At 36.4% G+C, this 13,435-nt stretch overlaps 1 protein-coding gene across 1 annotated transcript in view; it reads right to left on the minus strand.

The window, feature by feature from the left end:
* Positions 1-111: 111 nt before the first annotated feature.
* LOC127649617 (contactin-associated protein-like 2) overlaps positions 112-13,435 on the minus strand; it is a 71,265-nt gene continuing 57,941 nt past the window's right edge. The window contains exons 20-25 of the mRNA XM_052134816.1: positions 13,135-13,362; positions 11,641-11,774; positions 11,438-11,531; positions 8,861-9,091; positions 4,815-4,889; positions 112-2,502 (exon numbers count right to left, since the gene is read on the minus strand). Of these exons, the coding sequence (XP_051990776.1) occupies positions 2,303-2,502; positions 4,815-4,889; positions 8,861-9,091; positions 11,438-11,531; positions 11,641-11,774; positions 13,135-13,362 (962 nt within the window). The 3' untranslated portion in view covers positions 112-2,302. The remainder of the gene's footprint in view (positions 2,503-4,814; positions 4,890-8,860; positions 9,092-11,437; positions 11,532-11,640; positions 11,775-13,134; positions 13,363-13,435) is intronic.

A 13,435-nucleotide genomic window follows, 5' to 3' on the forward strand; every position in this document is an offset into this window, starting at 1 on the left:
TTGATATTCGCAATGTGTTAATTAATGGAGACTGAACCCTTAACATAAACTTACCATATTCATGAACCTTTCTGGAAATGAAAAAGAGAACAAATTATTGTTTTAGTTTATTGTAAAATCACATAAAATAATTTAATGACAAACCTCAGTAAATATGTTAAGTAGGCCTATCCTCATAAATTATTTTGTTAATTTAAAAGACCAACAGACATATTGGTAATGCATGGAAGCAATTTCAAACACACTAATAAAACAACTCAAAATGTACAGATGTTTAATAACCTTAAAAAGCAACAATATTGTCGTGCTTTAATACACATCAGGTTTTGTAATCTGATCAGGGTTAAGTAATACTTATGTAAATAAATAAATGAGAGCAGAGAAAGGACACTCCTTAAAGGGATAGTTCACCCAAAAATGAAATTTCTCACATCATTTACTCACCCTCATGCCATCCAAGATGTACATGATGTTGTTTTTCTGTTGAACACAAACAAAGATTTTTAGAAGAATATCTCAGCTCTGTAGGTCCATACATTTAAAGTGAATGGGTACCAAATCTTGGAAGCTCCAAAAAGCATATAACTACAGCATTAAAGTAATCCATAAGACTTCAGTGGTTCAATCTATATCTTCAGAAGTGATATGATAGGTGTGGGTGAGAAACAGATCAATACTGAAGTCCTTTTTTTACTGTAAATTAACCTTCCTGCCCAGTAGGTGGCGATATGCACGAAGACTGTGAATCGCCAAAAACAATAGAAGAGGAATGTGAATCTGAATGTGGTGATTGATAGTCAAAAAATACTTAAATATTGATCTGTTTCTCACCCACACCTATCATATCACTTCTCAATATATGGATTTAACTGCCGGAGATTTAAAGTTTTGGTACCCATTCACTTACATAGTATGAACCTGCAGAGAAGAGATATTCTTCTAAAATCTTCATTTGTGTTCAGCAGAAGAAAGAAAGGGATACGCATCCGGGATGGCATGAGGGTGAGTAAACGATGAGAGAATATACATTTTTGGTGACTATTCCTTTAAGACAATGTTAACAGACATTCCTTTGCTCATGAGAGAAGTCCCATTTTTCCTTCATTTAATTCAGACTTAGTTAAGAATTCAAAATGCCTTAAAGCACAAACAATGAAGACAATAATGTAAAGGTTTGTATGCAATTTGATGCTGTGATGACCAAACCCAAAATAGCAGTGTATTAAACACAGGGACGGATTACAGACTGGGCAAATAGGGCCAGTGTGCAGGGGCCCTTGACTGCCTGGGGGGACCCTTGGCTTTAAGGTTGAGTGATCCAGTCTGGCGATCCCCCAACGAAGATCCATCAACAATGAAAACGAACCCGACCCTTGGAGATAATTGGCCCCGGGGCCTTTGCAAGTCATAATCCTTCCTTGATTTAACGGCAAACATACAAAGAAAAAGCAATAATCTCCTATTAACATTTAAGGATCATCAAGTCTATCATGAAATTCATGCTTGTCCCGAAGTATCACTGAATCCTTGAGGCACATTAAAAGAAATTGATATTTGATTATTTTACATATTTTAACTAAAACTGCAAATTCTATCTAAAGCGTATGATTTTATGAGCATTCATGTTAAGACTCCTAATGAAAACCCCAACCAAAAGTGTAGAGGGGGCTTTAAAATGCCTTATGTTTTCCATAGAGGTTAAACAAGCACTTATGGAGAAACAAATAACACTGAATAAGAACATTTAGGATGAGATACAAAAGTGCTGCATTAACATTGATGAATGATTAAAAATGCCATTGTCTGATTTTCATGCTACAGTATATTATTGTCTTGAAGATGCTGACAACAAAATGTTTAAATACAATCAAATGTCATTATTGGAAACATAATTATGCATTCTGAACATATTCCGTTTTGTGCTATTGGAGTATTTGGTGCATTCAACATACATTTCTGCCAGTCCAACATTCTCAGTTTCATTAGTTTACAGACAGTAATAATGCAATGCTAAAAAAACACACACACAATTTAATTGCTTTCAACCTTCGTCCTTGGAATATGTCTGTCAAGTGTGAATAAGATGAATTTAATCTTATAGAAGTCCTTGTGGTGTCGTCACTCACATACAAAATAATTACAGAACAGACATGCCAGTCAGTGCACAGACATGGTCCAACTGGACAGTGCCAAGTGTCCATTTCACATAGGCTACTCAAAAGACTAAGAAGGGGCATTTTGCCCTGATGCAACCCTTGTGGTATCCATGTCAGAGAATTAAGCCCCTTCCAAAGGGGTGTGGCTAAATAAACCACTCCTTCTTGCTCTCGTCGATGGTCTCTGTGAAAGCAGGGTCATTCACAATGATGGCCGCATCAGCGCAGTCGGCAGACTCCGCCCCTTTCGCCTCATTGGTGTGGTAGGAGCCCTTGTGACGGAACATGTGCCGGACCAGGAACGCCAATGTGCAGAGGATGGTGAAAATTACCACTGCAATGATGCCTAAGTGAGGGCGGAGAAAAAAAGAATGCAATTAAAATCACAATAAGGCCAGTTTTGAAATTCCTTCAAGCTTTGAAATAGACAATTGATCTTAGATGACAGCTTACGTAAATAGCCAGCACTATAGCGCCCCTTGTGGCAATGCCGAGAAAGCGTATATGATTTTTGTAATTAAATGCATTCAGACACATTTTGAAACAATGGCATCAGAACTTGGGCTTGTGCATCTAGAAGCCTTTTTGCTTTCACAAACTTGTGTAGAGTTTGTTTTGGGCTTAACCATGGTTCGAAAAAATGTATTTATAATAAAATACTTTCAGGTATCCCAGTTTAATATGCAAAGACAACTATAATGGGCCCTTCAGACCAAACCCGTTATGGCATCCATCTTCACTGTATTTTAATTGTTTTCATTGCTATTTTCAGTGTCTCATGCAGGAGCGTCTCATTTTTAAGTTGTCGTGTAATGTTATAAAGGACTTCGACTTTTAAAAATGCATCTCAAGACACCCAAATTGTGTTCCATTCGTTGGGCAGCATCTATTTATTTTTTAACACAAGAACACGTTTAGCCTGAACGACCCCCAAGTAATCCATTTGTAGGTTGACCTCCAGAAAAGTGTAAACAGATGCGCTTTCAAAAATGTTTTCTATTTGTTTGAGTGGTCAATAGTAGAGCGCAACAGTGCCAGTTGTCTTGAATCCTTTTTTTTCCTCCAAAGGGATTTCATAAAGCTTTTTATAAAGGCACTCTAAGCCATTACATTTAACCAACCAGGTCAAAGGTGCATCACAACGTTAAAAATTGTGATTTGAAGTTAAACATGTTAGCTGTCAGAATTAACGAGTAAACACATGTGATTAATTAAAAACGTTTTTTTTTTATCACGATTTACCATTAATATAGCATAAACCAACATAAACACTTGTCGGAAGGGCGGAACCTATGTAATGTGTTGATGTGTCCGCCCAGAGTCATTACACTGACGCACACTTCACAACACACAACAGCGCCTCCATATCATTGATAAAATGGAGAAAGGACCTCTTAATGCCATTTGATAAACTAAACAAGCCCAGATGGGACTTGTGATAGAAATAAAGCCTTTTTCAGCCAATGTAAGGTGCATTTGAATTACCACAGAAGCACGCCAAGTCTTAACTATCACCAAAACGCAGAATTAGACGTTTTTGCAAGCAAGCGCTTTTCCTGTGGAGTTTAAAGCGGTGCTTGATACTGGCGTTGGTGCTCTGACGTGAAACATAAATGCAGCTTCACGATTGCTTTAGCAAAGAGGATAGCTACAGTCTCCCTGCTGATTACCATTGTAGAGGATAGAAGTTTAAGAGATTTAATTCCCATTGCAATGAAAATTCAACCTATGTGGGGACTAGTTCTTTCAATTAGTCAACCTCTGAATTAGGCTTTGGGAAATGTTTGTTACTTGAATTGGTGTTATTTTAGAGCATTTCTATCTTTATACTTTGGAAGGCTTTGTTTGGAAAGTGTTAATAAAGCATTATAATGTTACATATTGTTTTGTTTTCTTCCCTAAGATGGAAATAAATACATTTTGACAGTAAATTAAGTATATACGTTGTCAAATATCAGCACTTTAAAAATCTGCAATTAATAGCAATTAACAAATAATTATGCCATTAATCACAATATAATGTTTTAATTGACTGACAGCACTAAAAAAATGTTGGGTGGAAATTATGGAAAAAGACGAAGAAGACGAAAAGACTGTGTACTTACCGTCCATAATGAGGGAATGAACTACAATCCCATGAAGCATTGCGAATGAAGTAATCGAATTAAAAACGATGAAAATATATAAAAGTATTGACTTTAAGTTATTGATTTTAACTATATAAACAATGTGTTTTCATTTTATTATAAAATATTCAGATATATACAAACATTTAAGTAGTCTGAGTGCGTAGGGAGACCAACTTGGAGCGGGGAGTCGCTCAGTGCTCACTTGTCGTGGTTTGTGACTTGTCATTAACTCTCTGATTAATGGATCTTTCTCTTAAGGATTCATGGGAAGTGAAGTTCTCCACCAGAAAATCCACTATTAAACATGATATTTCAAAAATGATATTTCAAAAGTTGAAATAACACGGACTGATGCTTTCAACAGAAGCATTTACCATCAGTTAACAACTTTGGAGCTCACGGTAGGTCTGACATTAAAGGTTTTAGAAGTTATTGTTAAAAATGTATTTGTCAATTACACACTACACCTTTTACATACCATTATGATGAATCTATCAAAGAAAACCTTACAAACTAGAACATATTTCACCTCCGATTACTGCAGAGTTTCTGTTGACACCATCACGACTACCTCGCTCCTCGTTGAATGGGATCTGGAGACCAGCTTAAAAAAAGGAAAAAAGTACCATTAAATAATTTTGACAAAGGATGATTGCTTTCCTAATACAGTCATTTTTAAGCTTTACAGAGGTGCAATAAAGAGAATGAGAAATCCGTTAATTTAATCTCTTGGCATACATGAACTACAGAAGGTCAGTGGAACACTGTCCCTGATTGAATCTAGGCAGCAGATGAGTGAATCTTTTTAAAACACTCTTGAGTGTTTTCTCTCAGTGGGAGTCAGTGTGTTGACATTGGCAGGGGAGCAGATCTGAGAGGAAGCGTCTGCCCATCTCAGCTGCCATCTCCGCAGATTCCAAACTCTATCCCACAAATATCCAAGAAGCTCAAGGTGTACACTTTGACATGGGCACAAACACACAAACATGACTGCACACAGAACATATAAATCTCAATTTAGTGCACTGTTTGTGACAAAACCTCTGCATTTGTATTGCCAAAGCATGTCAAGCTTAGCAGGGATGGGCATTGAGAACTAGAGTATAAATGAGTTAAATAAAGTTAAAAACTGCAAGAGCAGAAACAGTGAAACAAGTGTTTGACTAATAAAATAAAACAATGATAGAATAAAATTGAATAAATACAAATATTTAGTTAAAAGGAAATAAGAATACAAATAAAACGAAATATAAAATAAAATGTTACTAATAGTAGTAGCTGTACATAATACATTTATTATAAATTAATAAAAATATAAATAATTACAATCAAATTAATGTTATGTACAGTGTGTATATATATATATATATATATATATATATATATATATATATATATATATATATATATATGTATATTTGTTTTAATATAATACTTATTACAATAATTAAAACTAATAAAATAAGTTAAGAATATAAATTAAATTAAACAATAATAAACGTAATAATATAATCAGCAGTAAATCATAGTAATATTTTGATTATATTTGAAATATATTGTATACACTTTATTGTTGTTAATATAGTATAAATGTATTTGAATATAAATGTTTTTATAATATTTTGTACAATAAAGTACATTAATGGAATTTAATTAATATTTAATTTCTTATGTTATTTATTATTTATAATAATATATTATTCCCATATTTACTATATGTATTAAGTAATATAATATATTGTATACATTATACATTTATTTGAATATTATATTATTTATATAAGTTTTATAAATGTTTTAGCTTAGGATATATAAATACAAAATAAAATAGAAAGTTAAAATAGAGTAAACTAAGAAAATAACAATTTAAGACTAAATGAATATTAAAAATGTCTCTCTCGAGAATCTGTGCACATCCTTCAATGCACTCGCGCGCACACACACACACACACACACACACACACACACACACACACACACACACACACACACACACACACACACACACACACACACACACACGCTTTGTGGCAGTAATCCTCTCTGCAGGGCAGTGATGGTCACAGATGTCTTTTACTCTGTATATCAGCACAAAACCTGCTTCCTTCCAAACAACCATGACAAATCTTTGTGTTAAAAAACAAAACAACAAAACGAACCTGCTAAAAAGAACACATTGTGATGTGAAGGACATGGAACATTTTTGTAATAGCTTTCCTACCAATTAAATTTTTCAGACTACATTAGGCTATTTTTCAGAAGTCATGTTTGGATATCGATCTAAGAACAAGCCCTAATATCACTCTCATTCAGATCAGCTCATTGAGTTCTTCTCTTTTGTCTCTCTTCTCCCATCTGTTACCTTCCTACATGAATAACATTATTCACCCTACTGCTACCAATAATAAAAACACAAGGGGACCAAATGTTCCCATTAACACAGAACAAAATGAGGAGATGCTGACTGCTGGAGGCTCAGAGTTATAGATCTTCTGTGTCTCTGAAGAACATGAGGCCGTAAATCTTAAATGAGCCCTAGATCAAAAGAGTGACACTTTTGGTGCGAGCACTGAAAAAACAGCCTCCAGGATAAAACAACTGCAAGAAAGTGTGACAGCCCACTATAGGCTAAACAAGAACTCAAATCACACCCTAAAGCATTCCACATAAGCTATGGAGCTCTTTATGGAACATTTTGCCAAAAAATAAAGACATTTACCTGTGCAAAGGGATTAATGGAAAGAAGGTGGCGAGAACCGGCTTGACAATATAAATCATATTTTAATACGAAACTTAAACAAATAGACAAACACACACAGGTGTCAGACAGATGTCCGTAAATCTCTCTCTCTCTCGCACTGATTAGCTTGATTAGGGGCCGGGTGTGCAGAATCACGTCCCGGCCCGCCCTGCCCTGCCACAACACTCATGTCATTTATAATAAGTAAGACATTATAAATAAAACATTTCTGTGATACACAAAAGAATATATTTTGCTGAATTTCCAAGCTGCTTATATCCGTACAACAAAGGTATACAGTGACCACTGGCTGTCAAGCTCCAAAAATAAGCTCTCAAATCTGATTTACATTTACACATATTCACACTTGGCACATCAAGATATGATGGTTTGGTGATGCCAGTTGCCATGTTTCGTAACCGATCTCAAAATGGAAAGCTTGAATATGCGGTAACACGAATGAGATTTACAATATCCACACATGCATGCAAGCACGCACGCACACGCACACACACACACACATGAACACAAACACATCTATCATTATGAGGAATTTCCATAGACATAATGATTTTAATACTGTACAAACTATAGATTCTGTCCCCTAAACCTAACAGAACCCCAAAACAAAAAACTTTCTGCATTTTTACATTTTCAATAAAACATTGTTTAATATGTTTTTTAAGCTATTTAAATTATGGGGACACTAGAAATGTCCTCATAAACCACATTTATAGCATAATACCCTTGTAATTACCAGTTTGTAACCTAAAAAATTGTCCTCGTAAACCACATAAACACACACACACACACACACACACACACACACACACACACACACACACACACACACACACACACTGATTCTTCTGTTTTATACTCTAATGGAATTTTCTGAATTAAATTTTCATGTTTTAAACAAATGATTGGTAGGAAAATGCTTTTTCTGTGTCTGCTCTTTGTAACACCATGGTCAGGTTTGATTGCAAGCATAATGACATTAACTGTAAAAACTGACACTTCAAATACATTTTAAAATGCTAAACTTTGACAAATAATAGTTTAAAATGTCTCAATATATATATATATATATCCAAATTCATATTTTGTGATAAGATATAAAATTATGTTACACCATTCATCAGAATACACAGTAGGTGGCTACAGCCATCTACTGGCTGTTACTGGTAATAACAAGTCATGTTATTGATATTCTGTTCACCAGATGGCAGCAATCTGCCACCAATGTGTCACAGTGTCACATTTTCTTCATGTTTCAACTTATAAAAATGTAGGTTTGAATTTATTTTATTTTTTTCCAAACTATGCTTTTTATATATGAAATTAATTGTAACATTTCGAAAATGTAAATAATAGGAATAATCCAAAAAGAAATACATTATTTTATTGATCTTACTTCAGGGAAAATGAAAGGGTTACACATCTGATATTTCCGGTCAAAAATGACTCCAAATACCGAAGGGTGGTGACATTTTTAAATACCATAGCAGGGTTAAATAGGTTATTTATTATTTACATTTTAAATATATATTAAAATGTATATTTAAAATGTAATTTTTTCCCCCTTCTGCTCTAGTGCCTTGTTAAAACTGTATGTTTACTGTTTCAGTACAGTTACGAATGTTGCCTAGATGCTTACATAAAATATTGCAACAGTACTTGCTAGGAAAAGAAATTAGATAGTAAGCATTAAAAGGATTAAAATCTGTATCGTTTGGGCTGGGTAACAATTTATACATATTATAAAAACAAAATGTACAATAATTGTATAAATGTACAAAACGAGGTCTGTGAAAACAGCATCATTTGTTCACCTGAATCCGGCTGCCAGGGGTCAAAGGCTTCAGACATGGGCGGTGCTGTGAGTGGAGATGCCCCGCAGTTGGACTCCACCAAAACTCCCTGTACGGAGGCTGTGGAGAGGATGCCTGTCCTCAAGGCGGCCTTCAGCGGGGCGATACGGTTGAACTGCACTCTGGAGAGACAGCCCACAAAGCCTGGGGTGTTATAGCGCTCGATCAAGACCGGATCAATCTGCCCGGTCTCTGAAACACAAAGATAGCAGCAGAAATGTTCATCAGGATGGAACAATTGATGAGCAAAACAGTCATTTGAGTGAGTGATCTGTTTCTTTGTGCAGTCTCTCTTTCACAATTATTGAAAGGGCATAATTTAATATAATTACCAACAGATAAACATGAACACAAACTAGTCAAAACTGCCTGAAAAAAAACCCCCAAAAGAGAACTGAGACAGTTGCAGTTGTTATTTTAACTCCCTGCACTTATAGTAGATACCAAAATTAAATTGTGTAAGTGTGATATAAGTCATTTAATAAAGAAAGCAATGACAGAATTAGAGATGCTATAAAATGGATAGTTCCAGCTCTGAAATCTGAGTAAATAGACAGCCACATTCAAAAATCTTGTAAAATAGCAGCTGTCAACGTTTTATCACTGCGAAACTAAAGCACATTTAACGTTATGTCTTAACATAGACGCAAAAGAACACAATTTTATAATGTTTTAATTATTATTTAATTTATGTATGGATTATATTTCCAAATCAGGACATTAGGGCTGGTTCTAGGGTCAGTGGATATTTGGGGCTCAGCCCAGACCTCTGCAGACATGCATACATATCCTTTGAAGAAATATCAGATTATAATACACTTTATAATAACATTTTTAACATTTTTGTCCCTTTTGGCTTTCTATAGTGTGACGCACATAGTGTACAAATTATAGTTTTATAACTGATTCAACGGGTGCTTTAAGATAGTTTAGAAGACAGCAGGCTGTAAATAGGCTAAAGCAGGTAATTGTGACAAACACAAACACAGTTGCTAGATATGCCAAAGTTTGCAAGGTTTATGGCATCGTGTCTTAATAAAAGAGTTTAGTCATTAATTTATTTACACACACATATATATATATATATATATATATATATATATATATATATATATATATATATAGGCAGAGGCTATTTGCACTAAGTAAAATAGTGATAGATGCTATTTACACCCCTAATTAAATATTAACCTACACTATAGGGGCATCACTGAAGTATGTTTATTGTGTTTATTTAGAGTCCCACAAACACCCTACATCAAACCCTACCCCTAAACCTAACCATTAACTTACCTTACAAAAATGAACCATTTTACTACAGTAATCACAGTATCACCATGTTATTAGTACAATAGTAAAAAAAAAATAGTAAAATCACAGTAATGTTATTATATTAACAGCATATTACTGTAGTAACACCATTATTACTTGAATTAAAACTATGGCTTCCATCAAAATAAAAAAATGGTTGCTACAATATTACTATAGTAAAACCATGGTTCATTTCACCTATATCAAAACTTTCTCAACTCCCAAATCACTGTGAGGAGATTTGAAATGTGAGGAGTATTATATATTTTTAATCATTATCAGTATTTTTGTTTTATATTTTTGTTTATGGCCTTTTGGCTTTTTACTGGGATAGGGAAAGTAGAGAGGTGACAGGAAATGAGAGGGAGAAGAGTGGGAATGGGATCGGGAAAGGACCTCACGAACCGGGACTCAAACTCAGGTCACCCACGATGCATCAGCACCACGTCATGAGCGCAGCACGCTAGGCTATGGCTCTGACTCATTATAAGTATTATTAAAGGAAATATTAAGAGTGAAGACAGGAATGGGAAAAAGAGGGACAAAAGGCAGAATAGAACCCGGGTCGTCCGCACGAGAAAATACATAATAACACATAATAACTGACGTTACACCCCACGCAGTTTGTCTTCAATTTCTGTGTTTCCAGTTGTTAAAATATGTTTTAGTATCAACTTGATACTTAAGCACTAGTACTTATGACATCATATAAAAACATAAGGGACTTTACGGAAAACATTCGTGGCTTAAGCCCTGGTAGCCTAGCCCTAGCGCCGTCCATGGAGGACATCCCAAAATGTCCTCAAAGCAGGGCTGGACTGGTAATCTGGCATACCGGGCATTTTCCCGGTGGGCCGACGCACTTTGGGGCTGATCAGGGGCGGACTGGCCATCGGGAGAACCAAGTGGGGCGGTGGGGTGGCAGTGAAACGGGCCAAATGGGCCACGATAAGCTAAAAAGGTCCGCCGCATTATGCAAAACGGCGCCACGATATGCCGAAAAGGACAGCGAACACCCCCCCACTCAACTTTTGGGACAGTTGCTATGTAAAATCCCAGGCTTATTTCTCTACCCAGTCCAGCCCTGCTCCAAAGGAAGCTTTTGTCCCATTTAGCTCTCTTCTGGGTACAAACGTGTCCCAAAACTTTAGCTACGTAAGTACACACAAACACACACTGATACATATTTAAATAATTTGTGCTAAAAATATTTAAATATATGCTCACCAAAAACCTTTCCTAAGAAAATGGTCTTCACAAGGTTAAACTCAATGTTCGAGGCCTCGGGAAGAGTGTATCTTATAGTGGGATAATGATCCAACTGCAACACACATTGAGACACAGAAATCAACATTCTTTAAAATCCCACAGCAGATACACAGTACATGGAAATGAAAGCACATGTAGTGATAAATTTCAGAGAACTGTACCTGCAGCTGAATGAGTCTGTCGCGTCGTGTGATGTTGACATTGTGGGGCTGTCCGTTAGCCATGTTACGATTGTTTACACTGATGGTGAATGGCTCCCTCAATCCTCCCAGATTATAGCGGATTTGTAGAGTACCTGAGAGAAAATGCAACAAACATTCAGAGGAAAGATTTTATAGATATTCGCTCCCCATGTAAACATACAAATCCATGTATTTCATCAATAAATATGATGCTGGGGCCTGTGTAGCTCAGCAAGTAAAGACAATGACTACCACACCTGAAGTCGCAATTTCAAATCAGGACGTGCTGAGTGACTCCAGTTAAGCTTCTTAAACAACCAATTGACCTGATTGCTAGGGTGGGTAGAGTATCATTGGGATAACCTCCTTGTGGTCACTATAATGTGGTTCTCGCTCTCGGTGGGGTGCGTGATGAGATGTGCATGGATGTCGCGGAGAATAGCGTGAAGCCTCCACACATGCTACGGCTCTGCGGTAACACGCTCAACAAGCCACGTGATAAGATGCGTGGATTGACGGTCTCAGACGCGGAGGCAACTGAGATTTGTCCTCCGCCACCTGGATTAAGGTGAGTCACTTCGCCACCACGAGGACGTAGAGCGCATTGGGAATTGGGCATTCCAAATTGTGGAGAAAACTAATAAAAATAAATATAAATAATTAAATATGATGTTATATTGCATATATTATGTTTGGTTACATGTTTATTGTTTAATGCATAATTTAGTATTTAGAATCAGAAGTACTTACATTGATTTTGTAAAACATGTGCTAAAAATTGGTGCTGTCTCTTTAAGAAAACCGGCAGTAGGGGGCCTGGGTAGCTCAGCGAGTATTGACGCTGACTACCACCCCTGGAGTCGCGCGTTAAAATCCAGGGTGTGCAGAGAGACTCCTGCCACGTCTCCTAAGCAACCAAATTGGCCCGGTTGCTAGGAATTGACATCTCAGATGTGGAGGCAACTGAGATTCATCCTCTGCCACCCGGATTGAGGCGAGTCACTACACCACCACGAGGACTTAGAGCGCATTGGGAATTGGGCTTTCCAAATCGGGGAGAAAAAGGAAGGAAAGGTAAATGAGCGCATATTATCGAGAGAGGACTCGAATGGCTACTTTACCTCATCTGTGCTATTCATGATTAGAATGAAATGTTTACGCTTTGTTACGCTTGTTGAAGTTAAAGTTAAAGATCGATTTTGGGATTTAAAGATCGATATTGAGATTGTTAAAATGAAGATCGCGATGCATTGAAAAATCTATATTTTTACCCAGTCTTACAATGTAATTTCACTCTTACGAAAAAGTACTATGGTGTTACCACTGTACAGTGATGGTATAAGATGGTACTCCCATTGTACATTTTATATAGTCTGGTTTATAGTTTATAGTCTGGACACAAGGACTCTTTTGTTAGCGATACAGCCTCCCATGGTTTATTGTTTTAATATGTGAGATCTAAAAAAAAATCACCATTGTTTCGCAGCACCACAGCCATGTAGTCTTGTGTCTTGGAGCTGATGTAGATGAGGACAGAGGGTGTGTTAGTAGTACTGAAGCTGAAGCTCAGCTCCTCATGGGTCAGATTACCCACAGCACTCAGAACACCAGAATCACGTTCCTTTACTGCAGGAAATGAGCTGCTGTCTGACATTAGGTCATACCGCACCAGCGTTCCACTCTCAAAGTACCCTCCTACATCTAGAACAGAGACAGAGGAAGACAAGAATATGATTCAAATCTGCCATAAAGACTTCAAATGATCCCACATGGT

The sequence above is a fragment of the Xyrauchen texanus genome, chromosome 9 (genome assembly GCF_025860055.1).
Source record: "Xyrauchen texanus isolate HMW12.3.18 chromosome 9, RBS_HiC_50CHRs, whole genome shotgun sequence".
Classification (NCBI taxonomy): domain Eukaryota; kingdom Metazoa; phylum Chordata; class Actinopteri; order Cypriniformes; family Catostomidae; genus Xyrauchen; species Xyrauchen texanus.